The 14,650-nt window shown below is 28.2% G+C and overlaps 1 protein-coding gene across 1 annotated transcript; it reads right to left on the bottom strand.

Moving 5' to 3' along the window:
- Positions 1 to 4,173: 4,173 nt before the first annotated feature.
- On the bottom strand, positions 4,174 to 12,824 carry LOC145836169 (transitional endoplasmic reticulum ATPase-like). Its single transcript, XM_082943982.1, has 17 exons — positions 12,785 to 12,824; positions 12,534 to 12,636; positions 12,069 to 12,241; positions 11,731 to 11,868; positions 11,369 to 11,504; positions 11,005 to 11,121; positions 10,148 to 10,265; positions 8,737 to 8,870; positions 8,139 to 8,387; positions 7,734 to 7,898; positions 7,380 to 7,502; positions 6,859 to 7,071; positions 6,385 to 6,538; positions 6,048 to 6,202; positions 5,733 to 5,891; positions 5,267 to 5,424; positions 4,174 to 4,516 (listed from the first exon to the last, which is right to left on the bottom strand). Exons 1-17 carry the CDS (start codon positions 12,793 to 12,795, stop codon positions 4,393 to 4,395), a joined length of 2,430 nt encoding a protein of 809 aa, XP_082800108.1. The 5' UTR covers positions 12,796 to 12,824; the 3' UTR covers positions 4,174 to 4,392.
- Positions 12,825 to 14,650: the final 1,826 nt, after the last annotated feature.

Raw genomic sequence — 14,650 nt, 5'->3', positions numbered from 1 at the left:
GTAAAAAATTTCAAGCGGCAAATAGTCTCAATAAAGATTCATGTTACGACTGGATGGTATATACAGTATGTACTACAAAGAATAATATTACTGATTATAACTACAAACTACCTTCAGCGCAGTTTTTGCTTCCTCGTAGATAATTCCCACCCGATCAATTCTAACCCTATTAGTTCCAACCCGAATCAGTTCCCACCAAATTAATTCAAACCCGAATCAAATCCAACCCGGTCAAATCCCACCCGAATCAATTCCCACCCAAGTCAAATTCCACCCGATCAATTCAAACACGATCAACTCCAACACAATCAATTCCCAACCGATCAATTCCCACCCGAATCATTTCACACCCGCTCATTTTCAAATCGGATCAATTCCAACCCGAATCAGTTGGAAATCGAATCAATTCTAAGTCAAATTACTTTTAAACTTTGTATGATATCCGTTTATTCAAATTAATAGTTTACGCATTCATTCTAATCCGTTAAATTTTTGTATATGTAAAGTTTTTGAGAAAGATTAATTTAAATTTTAAGTCGAGTTCTATATACAATACAGTAACCTGCCAACTAGGTAGTACTTCCTAGGTACGAACTGCGCCAGTATTGTACGCATTTTTAGGCTAAAAACGCTATGTTCAACATGATAAACTTTTTTTAAATATTCTACTTAAATAAAAAATTATACTTTATAAAGTCTTAATAAATTAAAGTTAAATGAACCAATAAATAAGATATGAACTCGCAAGTTTAAAATCAAATCAAATGTTTAAAACAATCATATTACAGTTTATTTAGCGAAAATAATGAACAGTGCAATTTAAATTTACATACGCCATGATTAATACATTTAAATAAAAAATACTTAAAAAGCCGTATAAAATATAAAAACATTAAGACAGTAATGTTCATATACATGGTGACGTAATTATTAGATATATTTTTTTTAATCATTAACAACGGTAAATAAATTTGAATCAGTTATTCTTTCCATTCAAGTAAGTGGTTTATACTATGATTTTTTGTTTTGTTGTGTATTTCAGTTCACTTTACTTAATTCAACTTAATAATTACAAATATTATATAGTTTCATAACAGTCGGGTTTAACATTAATTATTTTACCTATTATTAACTATTAACCTCTAAAAGTATGTAGAAATTATTTTTATTTTAATGAAAACACTTATACACCTACTTATACACCTACTCTTTCATTACAGTATTTATTTTTTTACAGAATCCAGTTGAAGTGTGTTAATCCGTTAACACACAGAAACATATGTTGGTACAATAAAGGAAGATTACTGTATATTTTTTTTCAAATACAAAAATGTAAGTTGAGTTTTAAAAAAATCAGAAAAATAAATCTTTTGCTTGCAATCGAGTTTATTCATATTTCTTTGTAAAAAAAAATTCCAGTGTTAGCTTTTATACCTGTGAAAAGTATTGGAACAATGACTTTAAATGCCTTGCTAAGGTAAATTTCATACATAAATAAAGTTATTTATTCTAGTTTGCAAACTTTAACACATCTAAAATATTTTGATTTTTATAGGAAAAAATTGACTGAAAGTTGTTAATTCTAGTAATCTAGTTGAAAGAACTAAATATTACTTTATTTTCAATCGATTCTTGTATATTGTTAATTTTTTCATATAATACTAAGTCCAAATAACAAAATAATATAAAGCTACAATTTCGGTGAGCACTAAAATCTAAGTTAACTACTGTTGCATTGCCTTTTAGGTACTAAAGCTAGTATTTTTTTCAGCTTTGGGCTTATATTAGTTTTATCTGACAAACTCAGTCCGAATCAAGTTTACTTGATATAACTCTATTTTTAGTTACTAAGAACTTTTTTTATCTCGTAAAGTTTTTTACCCTGATCAAATATCATAATGAACTTAAAAGTTAAAAAGTTTTTAAATGGACCTATATATTTATACATAACTAGAAAAGTGTATGTTAAGAATAAATAAGTCGTAAACAAAAATAACAACAATAGGATATATCATCTTCTGAATCAAATTTATAACTTTTATAGTTATCTGTGGTGAGTTTATCTTTAAGTTACTTTATTAATGTTGATAACTTATTTGGTATAACTTTAAAACTTACAAATTTAGAAAAACTGTATTTAATAGTTATATAACGGTAGTTATTAATTAAAATTAGTGTTCAGGAGACATTAATATGTGACATGGATGACAATTAATAAACATGCATTTATACAAAATTTAGATCTTTAAGGTTTCATTTAAATTATACAGGAAGACACACAAGTGTCTTTGTACTCTTTTTGTTAAACAATTTACATTAACAGTCTGTGTAACTGTAAGTTTATATTTGTCGGTTGAAATTACTTTAAGAATCCTCTATTTTCACATAAATAGTGAAACATATTGTATTGAAGACACAATCTTATTAGTTATAAAAATGTAAAGCTTATTTTTTTGTTAAGCATCTTATTATTTAAGTAGCTAGAAAAGTCTTTTAGAAGAAACTTGCCAATTTTTCTAGAAAGAGCTGCTTGCCAGTCGTAATTATCAAAAATTTAATTTAGCGATCAACAAGTATTTTGGATCAGGAGTTATAATAAAATTAGCAATAGTATCAACCTCAAATCCCATAACTTTAAATAAAGAAGACTATTATGAACAGTGCTTAAATGTTCTTTTCTTAACTGAATAATAAAACCTAAGATTTTATTGAAAGTCAATCTTTGCAACTCGTACATAAGTAGATTTATTGGACATAAATCAGTTATCATTATAAAAATTGTCCCGATACTAAACTGTGCATTATTTGAAGGTTGGATATAATTTTACTATCATAAAAGCATTTCTCTAGTTACAGGCCAATTTTCTGCTGCCCGCGAGCCGTAATTACTTAAAATTATCAAATAATCAACAAAGAAAACCTACATTAAACTAAAAACACGATAAAACTAGTAATAACAACAATTTTACTATCAAAAACTTTAATTTAAAGAATTAGCTTATCATTACTATTATTATCATGACTAAATTTATTATACAGTTTTTTTATGAAGGTTAAAATTTAAAATTATTTATTAAAATTAAAAAATGTTTAACTTGTACAATAATAAATTGATTCAATTTTGATAATTGATATTAATTGATTCAGGTGGGAATTTATTTGGGTGGGGACTAAATAGGGTCGAAATTGATTTGGTTGGTAATTGATTTGGGTGGGAAATGATTCAGGTGGGAATTACTCGAGTGATAATTGATTCGGGTTGAATCGGGCGGGTGGGAAATGTCAGTATACCAGATTAAAAAGACTGTACAACCTATAGTATAAAATATAACAGTTACTCATTTTTGCTATGCGGCTCTGATTCTTATAACAAAAGAGAAGGTAGAACTGTAAATTGACAACAATGAACTTCTATAAAATCAAAACAAGTTTATTTTACTTTAATTGAACTGTGGTGGTTGTGAGGTCAAAGCAGTAAAAATTACAGTTCGTCAGATTCAATGCCGTTTAGTAAAGGCAATTTGAGCACAAGAGAAAACTACATTTCTGAAAAGAGAATTTATAAATGCATTGTAATAAAAACAATTCTTATACTTTAACAAGCCTTACACCACTTAAGCACAATGCTTAAGTTCATAGATGTTTTACAAATGATAACATAAATTAAGAACTACTTTAAGTTATATTACATAGTCATTTGTTGTATATTGGGTTACAGCATGTGATTCAGAACTATACTAATTGCTTTTTAAAGTAAATTAATTCAACTAATACTTTTTTCAAATAACGCCTAGACTTCAATACAAAAATAGTTATCTAAATCAAATGTAACTTAATTTTAAGATATTTTTTACAAGTTGCAAAATTTATTATTATCTAATTAACAGACTAAGCTGTTTTTTTTTTTTTAATAGCAATTTAATTTTCCTTTTAAATGGTTACAGTCTTTCTTATTTTGTTTATAACTACATTGATTAACCAAAAAGATTTAGGATTTTCTTTAGAAAAACTGTTTGAACTCTTATTTAAACAATGCAGTCAGTGAACTTCTTAAAAGTTTATGTAAATTTAATAATATCTTTAACAAAAGCTGCATTTTTGTCAATATTATTAGACAAAATCCTGATAATGAACATACCAAATTTAGCTTTTAATAAACGAAATAAGCCTTAATTTGATTTAAATATTTATTTTCGTAAAAACGGTGTGATACGAAAGAAATAAAATGTTAAAACTGTCCAAAAAAAAACACGAAAACATAGTTAGCTAACTTAATGGAATAGCTTCGCGAGCAAAACAAAGAAAATTTACGCGGGGCGTTCAGCACATACCATATAAAAAAATCAACACAAAAATACTATGAAACCGATTAAAGATTAAATACTTAAAAGTTTAGCTGTAGAGGTCGTCTTCCTCCTCGTTGTTGAAGAGGTCGCCGCCACCCGCGGTTCCCTGCTGCTGCTGAGGCCCTCCGGCGGACGGACCTCCGGCTGCCGGGTTGCTGCTTCTTCCAAAACTGAAAGATTTGTTTACTCGTTGGAAACTCATACTTTTGTTTATCGATTATAAGTAAAACACATGAGGTAAAAAATTGTTTTAAACGGTTATTCATAAAAGAGCCGAAACTTTGTTTATTCATTAGATGCATGTTAGTAGCATTAACTTTTAGTTACTTTTCTTATTAAACACACCAACTAAGCACAGTAATTCCGAGTCTTTTAGAAAAGTTTGCTAACATTTCACTACTTTTGTTTAGTATTCGTTTACTTTTGTACACTACGTTTAACTTTTATAAAATTGAGATAAAATAGTACTGCAAAAAAATTTGTTAGTGATCAATTTTACATTTCTTAAGTTTGTAACTTTTCCAAAAAATATTAAACTTTATTACTTAAACAATTAGTAAAAGTTTATATTGACACTATGTTTGTACACTATGTTTCAAGTACAGTATTAGTCATTTTAATTTAGAAATAACTAAGTATTTGTTTATTCATGGAAATTATAAAACGTAGAAGGTTATAAAATATATCAAGCTTTAAAAATAACTAGCGTTAAGTTGTATTACACTTTTTGATAGTTTAAAATTTAAGAGTTTTTGCAGCATTTCCAAATACTTTATAAATTTTATCTGTTTTAATAAGTTGAAGACTTAAAAAACATAAAACTTGAAGATACCCTTTTTTAATTTAATTTTAATATTTATCAAGTTAACAGAGTTAATTAGTTAACTTAAAATTAAAATTTACTTCCTATTTGTTCAAACCTGAAATTGCCGAAACCCCTGGCCTGCTGCAGCGTCTGCGCGAAACTCTCGTACTTCCTGATGTCCTTGTCGCTGACCGACCTCCTGGCGTACCTCATCGCCTCCTCGAAGTGATCCTTGCGAATTTCCGGTACCGGGTCATCCTCCTCGTCCATGTCCTATGACGTAATAATGATGGTTTAATGCTTAACGCAAAAAGGTCTTCAGCTCTATAACTTTTCAAATTTTTTAAAAGCTATCTATTTTAGACTACCTTGGATATAAAATGATTGTTTGCTGCAATATAGCTCAAACAGCTAAACTTATCAGGAACATAATTTCTATCCAATAGGTGTTTAATGAACTAAAACACGTTTATACCTTTTTTTTTTCTTTCAATACAAAATTATTAACAGCTGTAAAACATAAATTTATTAATATTATCACGTATATTCAAGTTATATTAAGATGTAAAACATGTAAATACCATCGGGTTGACGCCAGCCGCGGCTTGCTCCTTTGTTCTTTGGATGTCCTTCATGATGGATTCTCTGATGGCCATTTTACAAGCGCGTTGGCAGATTTCAGTCAAATCAGCACCGCTGAACCCTTTAGTGACCTTTGCCATCGATGATAAGTCGATTTCCTGTATTAATATTTTTTTTTAAACTTACAACTTATAATTTTCTGTGAATAAATTATTAATAATTATACTATATAATACATTACATAAATTTTGAACTCTACTAATTTATTCTGTTTTTAGAATAAGATTAGACAAAAACAACAACAATATCATTACCGGTGAAAGAGGCGACTTTCTCAAGTTAGCTTTCAAGATGGCCATCCTTGAATTTTCATCAGGAAGAGGAATGTAAATCAGTTGATCCAATCTTCCAGGTCTCAGTATGGCCGGGTCAATTATGTCTGGTCTGTTGGTTGCTCCAATAATGAAAACTGTTAAGTATAATTAGTTTTTGTTCAACAACAGCTTTTCAAACGTTTTATTTTTATTTTTTTTCATTTTCAGCTACGTAAATCTTAAAATTACTTATTGTTTTCTATTGAAACATTTCAACTCGATTTAAAAACCTTAACAGTTGTTTTTGATAAACAACTTTTTTATTTAATTGACTAACCGTTCTTTTTGTTGTTCATACCGTCCATTTCGGTAAGAATTTGATTAATGACACGGTCTGCGGCACCACCGGCATCACCAACGCTTCCGCCACGGGCCTTTGCAATTGAATCCAACTCGTCGAAGAACAACACACATGGTGCTGCTTGGCGAGCCTATTAAATTGATTATGAGTATTTACAAAAACTAGCATATTCTTGTTTTTATTACAGCTTTTATAACTAATAATGAAATGTTAGTAATTAGCTTATAGTTGTTGATAAATTGAAATTAACATCTAGTTTATACATTATTTTGCTTTATACCACAACCATGAAAAAAAAGTTCAATTTTATTTACTTTTAAGTCAAAAAATAAAAACATTGATAACAATATAGTTTATTTAAAGTAAAAATTAAATTTAAGTCCAACTACAACAAACAATAGCAGAAAAAAACGTACTTTCTAGCTTACATACAATACAACAACAGCAAACCTTGTCAAACACTTCTCTGACGTTGGCCTCGCTTTCTCCGAACCACATGGTGAGCATCTCCGGTCCTTTGATGCTGATGAAGTTGGCCTGGCATTCGTTGGCGATGGCCTTGGCAAGCAAAGTTTTACCGCAACCCGGAGGTCCGTAGAAAAGCACACCCTTGCTCGGGGTCATTCCGAATTTGAGGAACTTTTCTGGATGCTCCACGGGGTACTAAAAAATGTTTGTTATATACTTAACTTGTATAAATCTAATTTAAGATTAGTTTGAAACTTTTTCTTAAAATGTATCAATAGCTATTCTTTATTTTATAGAAAATTACGAGATAAAATATAACTCTATAAATTAAATATGTACTGCTAGATCTTGTAGACGAAAATGTTACTGTATTAAAATTTTGTTTGACTTTAGTTTAATGATAAAGGCTTAATGCATAGCTTCGAAATATTTAAGTCATGTTCTTTTTTGTTTCAAGGTTAATATAATATATAATTTTAAGTTAGTCTTGTAATAGCACATACCTGTACAAGCTCTTGTAACTCAGTCTTGACATTTTCAAGACCACCAATGTCGTTCCAGGAAACGTTAGGAACTTCAACGACAGTTTCACGGAGTGCCGATGGGTTGCTAGCGCCCATTGCAAACTATCAAAGTAATGTTTATAATTCACTACTAAATTTAATTTTTAAGTTTCAAGTACTGTTTTCTTTCTAATCATTATTCATATGTCTACGTTCATTTTAATCACTTTTAATTTATAATTAAATCACTTATTTTTCATGTAATGGATATGAAAAACAAAGGCGTTATTTAAGTATAGAAAATCTAAAACGTTTCATAGTTTTCCTTTATACGAACTGATTAAATCAAATTACCGTGAAATCTTCCATCGTGACAGCAAGAGAGTCCATGACTTCAGCGTCAATGGTTTCCTCTTCCATGTCGATCAAATCCATTTTTCCTCTGATTTGTTGCAACGCGGCTTCGCTGCACAACGCAGCCAGATCCGCACCAACGTGACCGTGCGACTCTTTAGCTACCTATAGTATGTAGAGAATTTGTTTTATACTTTGTATTTGCTTACAAAATTAGCTACCTTTATATTTTTTGACTATATAAAACTACTAAGACTAGTTTTTAAATATTTATAACTTTTTTTTAAATACAAACTTGAAAAGAACAACTTTATTTTAGATATTAGCTTTATCTAGGTTTGAATTAATTATGTACTATAATTAACAAGATATTTTTTAGTTCATTAAAACGAATGTTATAAATACCTTCTCAAGATCGACATCGTCAGCTAGCTTCATGTTCTTGGTGTGGATCCTGAGAATTTCCAGCCTTCCGGTGGCGTCCGGTATTCCGATGTCGATTTCGCGGTCGAACCTGCCGAAGCGACGCAGGGCGGCGTCGATGGAGTTGGGGCGGTTGGTGGCTGCCATGACGACGATGTGCGCCCGCTGCTTCAGCCCGTCCATCAGGGTGAGGAGCTGCGACACGATACGGCGCTCCACTTCACCGTGGGTCTGTTAAGTTTTTTCAAAATGCTGATTTTTTTTTTTCATTTTAATAAAAATAATGGTGTTCAAGATTATCAACTACTAAGGGGAATGTATAAATTAAATTTGTTGTTAGGCTGTAATAGTTTTACATTGAAACTATCACAGCTTAACTTAATGTTATATTTACTTGTAACATTAAATCATAAATATAACAAGTAAATGTTAAAATTGTCATAACTGTTAAATTGTATTCTTTACACACAAAGCACTAGATGAGAGTTAACCTCTGTCTAAACTCACTAAATTTTAAGAAATAAACAAGAACTGTCATAGTATATTAATTGTAAAAACTAAAATACAAAAGTTAACGAACCTTGTCACGTTTCGGTGCAATAGCGTCGACTTCATCGATGAAAATAATTGCAGGCGCGTTCTTCTCAGCTTCTTCGAAAGCCCTGCGCAAGTTAGATTCGGATTCACCAGCAAGCTTACTCATAATTTCGGGACCTGGTAATATTTAGATTTAAAAATTTAGAACTGACTTTTACAAATGTACGCAAGTCTAATAGTGAAATCAAAGTTAGTTTTAAATGTTATCTGACATTTAAATTTTACATCTTAAGTTTAAAAATAGACAGCTGGCTATAAATAGATAAAGGTTATTTTACAATACAATGTCATAAAATTTTTAGTTCCATTTAATTAAAGTTAATTCATAGTACTCATTTCAAGATAATTAATACTTCCTTTTGTTGAACAAACAAAATCATTAAAAAACTGGAGTTTTCATTTATACTTGTAAGTTAGACTATTAAAAAAAGTACTGATATTTTTATATGTTTTTAATTTTAACTATCATAAACGTAAGTCGTTTTTAGAATTAAAATACTTCATTTAAGTTTTGATTCACGCAATTCAGTATAGCTAAACAATTTAGTATCAACATGTATTTTATGGTTTTTATTTCATTCTAAATAATGAAATAGTGCTCAAGAAAGAGTATTATACTCATTTCTATCAAGATACTCCAAGTTGCTTTACGTCAAACATATACTACATAACTTGTTTTTAATTTTTCTTCATGGGGCTTTATACATTACTTTTATTTAAGGTGAGTTAAGTTTTTCCTTATAATATCAATTTAAACAATGTTTTTTGATTTAATTACATAACTGAAACAACTGTATTACTTTATAAAAATTTAAGTGCAAGTTAGCTTATTTTATTTCCCACTTATGTTTTTATGAGTTCTCTGGCCAAAATATATACTATTTATCTCTTAAAAAAAATTAATTTCCATCACAAATTGGTCAATTAAGCTTTTTTTAATTCAAATTACTTCAACTGTTGCCGTTTTCATTAGTCAATAAATTATAAACGTGCAATAAATTTAGTTTTATTTTTATAATAAAAGTTATGCTAAATAGCATTATGTTGAAGTTCATCAAATAATAAAATTGTTATGTGTTAAGAAGTTTATCAAAATGTTGTAATAAAGTTAAACTTTAACAGTTTTAAACTTTTGTTTCACATTTAGGTTATATTAGCATATATAAAATTTCATGTTTACATAAAGTTTTTTTCATTTTAACTTCTTTTTAGCTTACAAAAATCAATTTCACTCAATTACTATTGAAGTAATTAAGAAATCTTAAGCTGTTGAACTATTGTTCTGGTTTACCATTTTACTCCTGAGTGATTGAAGTATAATACATTTGTTACATTTGGTAACTAGTCAATAAAAATATGAATACGGATTTTGCCACAATCAACTAATAACAAACCGTTAATAAGGAAGAAGAAAGCTCCAGTTTCATTGGCCACAGCTCTAGCGATCAGTGTTTTACCGGTACCTGGGGGTCCGTAAAGCAAAATTCCACGAGGTGGCTTGATACCAATCGCCTATAATTTACAATAAAATTAATATTTATATTTCAACATAGACATGTTGCTTTAATTTTTTAACCTATTTTTGAGTTTAATATAAACAAAAGCAGTTTTTCAATAATGAACAGTATTTATTTCATGCCTGTTTCAAACGAACTTGACCACTTTATATAATATATTAACTACAATCAAAGTTCAAACAAAGTCCAGATCAGGGTTACCACATGTTTTTTTCCAAATTTCATCCAGGTTTTTCAAAGTAGACCTTGTTAGGTCTATTTTTAGTTTAAAGTTAAGTTTAAAGTGAAAAACTGTGTTAAATAGTATATAAACAATAAAAAAATACTATTTTGCTACTTTAAATGTGTTTTTTTATGAAAAAGTTTTTGATGATGACAAAAAAATTTTATCAATACGATGGATTTTTGTGTCAAATCGAAGTTTTACTGCTTAACATGTTAAAATTGTTAAAAATTTCGGGTTTTCTAGGTTTTTTTTGCTCAAATTGTCAAATTCCAGGTTTCCAGGTAAAGTGGCAACCCTGTTTAAATTTAAATATACAACTACTATTTAATTCATTAAGCATATTTGTAATAGAGCAAAGCTAAATTACATAACTACTAGATCAAGCTTAACAAAAGTTAGCAAAACAATATTTGTTTCACGCTATTTCATTACATATTGTTATTACCACATATTTTTAGATACAACTACACACAAATCAGATTAAATTTCTAAATCATAAAATGTTAACCTTGAAAAGAGCAGGGTGCCTGAGAGGCAACTCGACCATTTCCTTGATTTGAGCCAACTGTTTGCGCACACCACCGATATCATCATAACCAACTTCAGCTAACGACTCGTCCTCGTCCTAAATTAACAGGATAAAAGTCATTTGACAAGTTTTTGATTAATAACTTTATATTAATTATTTGATTGAAAATTTATTTGTCTTACTATAGTTATTAAAAACAAACTATTCTAAAACTTATTATTTAAGTTACCTTACTTCTTTTTATTGATTTACTAATGTTATAGTACTGTTTGAATTTAACTTGTGTGTGTTACTTTAATTACTTAACAGCATTTTTTCTAGTTTTTCATACAAGTTATCCTACCTCTCTCTTGATTGGATCTCCATCACAGTGAATAACAGTTTCAGGGGAAACTACGCAGAATGGCGAAGGGTCGGTTTCAACAACTTTGAACTCTACAGCGCGCATTCCTCCCCTTACCAAAAACACATCGCCTTTGCTATTAAAAAATAATAAAACATAGCGTTAAATTGTTAATAATACTGATTGATTACCTTTAGTATGTAATTAGAAAAAAGTTCTAGTTTTTACTGCTATTTACACACAATTAAAAAGTTGATTTTAGTTGTTACATATTAATCTGTCAATTAATATTCATACTTGTTTATTTTCACTATCAAAAACTCTTTAAAATTTGTTCATCATATTAACACAGAAAAACTTACGTTACTGGTCTGTAAGCTTCAAGAAAGTACGGCTTCAGAAATACTTCAAAAATGTTTCCAGTGATGCCCTCAATAGTATCATCGAATGGCAACACATGAATTTTACTACCATACTTTACATCAGGACATGGATGGATGCTGTTATTGCAATGGAAAAATAATAAAAATTACTTTTAAATTATAAAAAAAATGCTTAATAAGAGACTTTGTTACTACCTTAAACCATTTTAATTTACTTCATATTTGATGATTAACACTGAGTCAGTGAAGTTTATTAAATTTATCTTTATTCATTATTAAAAAAATAAGCCTACTTTAAAAAATCTTAACTGGTTTACCTGATAACATCTCCCAGTCTAACTCTGAGGTTTTTTCTGACACATCTATTTATACGTATTTTTTCATCTGCAAGGTCGTCTTCGCTCAGAGCAACGCAGATGGTTTCTTTCCTCTTTTTTCCCTTCAACATAACAGTGTCAGCTCTGAACAAGTTCAGCTCAGCCATCTTTGCCTAATAAAGCAATAAATAAGTTTGATATCATTTCTTTAAACAATTCAAAACAGAATAACAAGTATTTCGGTTGACAAGTAAAACAACTTATATGTTTTACAAATTAAAATTGATTCATGTCAATTTAAATAGGTAGTTAAAATTTATGTATTTTGGAATATTATTTTTGTATAAAATATATAAAAATTAACTGCTAAGCTATTGGATTTATACTTAGTAAGTGAATATGTAAAAAAAAAATAAAACTTGAATAATAATTATAAATTAATTATCAATAAAAAAATAAACTGACCGAAGACATAACAACAACACTGTTATCATCAGAATTTGTATCCTCAACAATCAGTCTGTTGGGCTTATCTTTCTTTTTCAAGATTGCAGTTGCAAGATCATCCCTGTTTTGTATTAACATACTCAAATACATGGCTCAACAAACACTAAAAGATTTCATAAGGAACAAAATATTAATTCAAACGCATTACGGTAGAATTATAAAAAGATCAAGTTATTTTTAATACAAACTTAATACTACAAAAAACTTACTTTCCACTCATTTTGAAGTTAGAATATTTAATTAATCAATCTGAAAAAGCATAAAATATGATTAATATTTAATTTGGAATTAGTTTAAAACATTTAAGGTAAAAAATGAAAAAAAACCTAAATGACACATACTTTTTTCTAATTTTTATGATATATTTTTGGTATCTTATCAAAATTTTGCTACATAACATGAAAAATAGTTTTAAATTACAGATTTTAAATGTATTTTTAGTCAAAATTCTAGGTCTTTTTCAAAATTTCTTAAGTTTCAGATTTTTCCATGTTTTTGTTTTTGAATTTTAAAATTCCATGTTTTTTAAGGATTACCAAGTTTTTTGGCAACCATGTATTTTGAAAATCTGTCATACAAAATTTTTAAAATATATGCCAAAAATAAACAAAAAAACCTTTTTTTTTTTGTCATTAAGTTTCTTTTCTTAAATTAAATTTATGTCCATAGGCTCTTCTTTCACATAAGTTAGTTTTATGGACAAATTTACCAATTCATTTTAATGATCATTTTGTCAATTTTTATATTAAACAGGTCTAAATAGTTATTCTGCTAGAGACTGTTAAGTACCACTCAATTTAAGCACTTTATTAAATGGAACGTTTTACAATGAACTTAGATGAATTTTTGGTTACTTTTTAGCTTTTTTAGTTTGTTAGTGTATTAGTAAATATTTTCATTAAATACTTTACATTTTATCTGTAAATAAGCTTATTATTCTATATATTTATTTTGTCAAAAAATTAAAATATTTAAATCATAAGCTGAAATTACTGATAAAATTTGAAATTGCTAATAGGTTGACTTATTTTTTGATTATTTTTGTTTATTTTTTCACAAAGAAAACTAATTAACTATTTTACAGGGTTGACAAAAATTTTAACAGATTTTCTCCAGGTTTTAAAATTTTATTCCAGGTTTTTTAAATTACACCTTTTAAGGTATGTTTTAAGGTTTGTTTTAGGGTCTATTTCTAATTTAATTTCAAGTTTAAGGTAAAAAATCTGTCTTAAATAGTACAACAACATTGAAAAGATATCCTCAATCTTCTTTAAATGTGTTTTTTTAATAAAAAAATATTTGATGATGACAAAAAAACTTATCCATATGGTAGATATTTTGTGTCAAATGGAAACTTAACTACTTAACATGTAAAAGTTGTTTAAAATTCCAGGTTTTTGTAGCCTAAATTGTCAAATTCTAAGTTTTTCAATGATTCCAGGTTCTTTGCAACCCAGATTTAAGTTTTTTCTTTACCTCTCTTCAAACTTATTTTTCAAATTTTAATAACTTCAAAAAATATATAAAGAGGTTAAGTATAGACATAAATTTGTTACATAAAATACTTAACTGCTCAATTACAAAGAACTTAATTATTTACTTAAACAAAAAACAAGTTGATTCTAAAATTCTGCAAGATAAACTTTTGTGTACACATCACAATTTCACTATGTTAAGTCTTGCCACAGATCATCAATACTAAAAAGCATACAAAAACTGCTTGTTTAAGTAGGGTATCTAATCAATATACTAGTAGAAAAACTTTTCAGATTAATAAAGGATGCTTAACTAATTTTCACCAGATGAAGGTAAATAAGTAATTTTGTAAATTTAAACAGACAAAATCTTAAGTTTTTTTTTTTAATTTTGACAAATTTCTTGACTATTTTTTAAAAAACCTAAATTTTTCTTGACATAAGTCAATTTTTTTATTTTCCTGACTTTTCCTGATTTTCCTGACCCTGTGGCAACCCTGTAATTACAATACAGGGCTGCAATCCTTATTTTTTAACATTTCTTTTTTAATTGAATGATTTGAAGCTAGTCATTATTCTATTCAATCGACTAAATGATCA

This window comes from Thalia democratica, chromosome 5, assembly GCF_965202585.1.
Source record: "Thalia democratica chromosome 5, ktThaDemo2.hap1.1, whole genome shotgun sequence".
Taxonomy (NCBI): Eukaryota; Metazoa; Chordata; class Thaliacea; order Salpida; family Salpidae; genus Thalia; species Thalia democratica.
The sequence above is the reverse complement of the archived record's forward strand: the minus strand, read 5'-3'. Positions and strand labels throughout refer to the sequence as shown.

Coding starts and splice junctions, on each gene's coding strand:
- LOC145836169 (XM_082943982.1), bottom strand. Junction 8,388..8,736: donor TTGCACCGAAACGTGACAAG/GTTCGTTAACTT, acceptor AAAACTTAACAG/ACCCACGGTGAAGTGGAGCG. Junction 5,892..6,047: donor GAAAGTCGCCTCTTTCACCG/GTAATGATATTG, acceptor ATATTAATACAG/GAAATCGACTTATCATCGAT.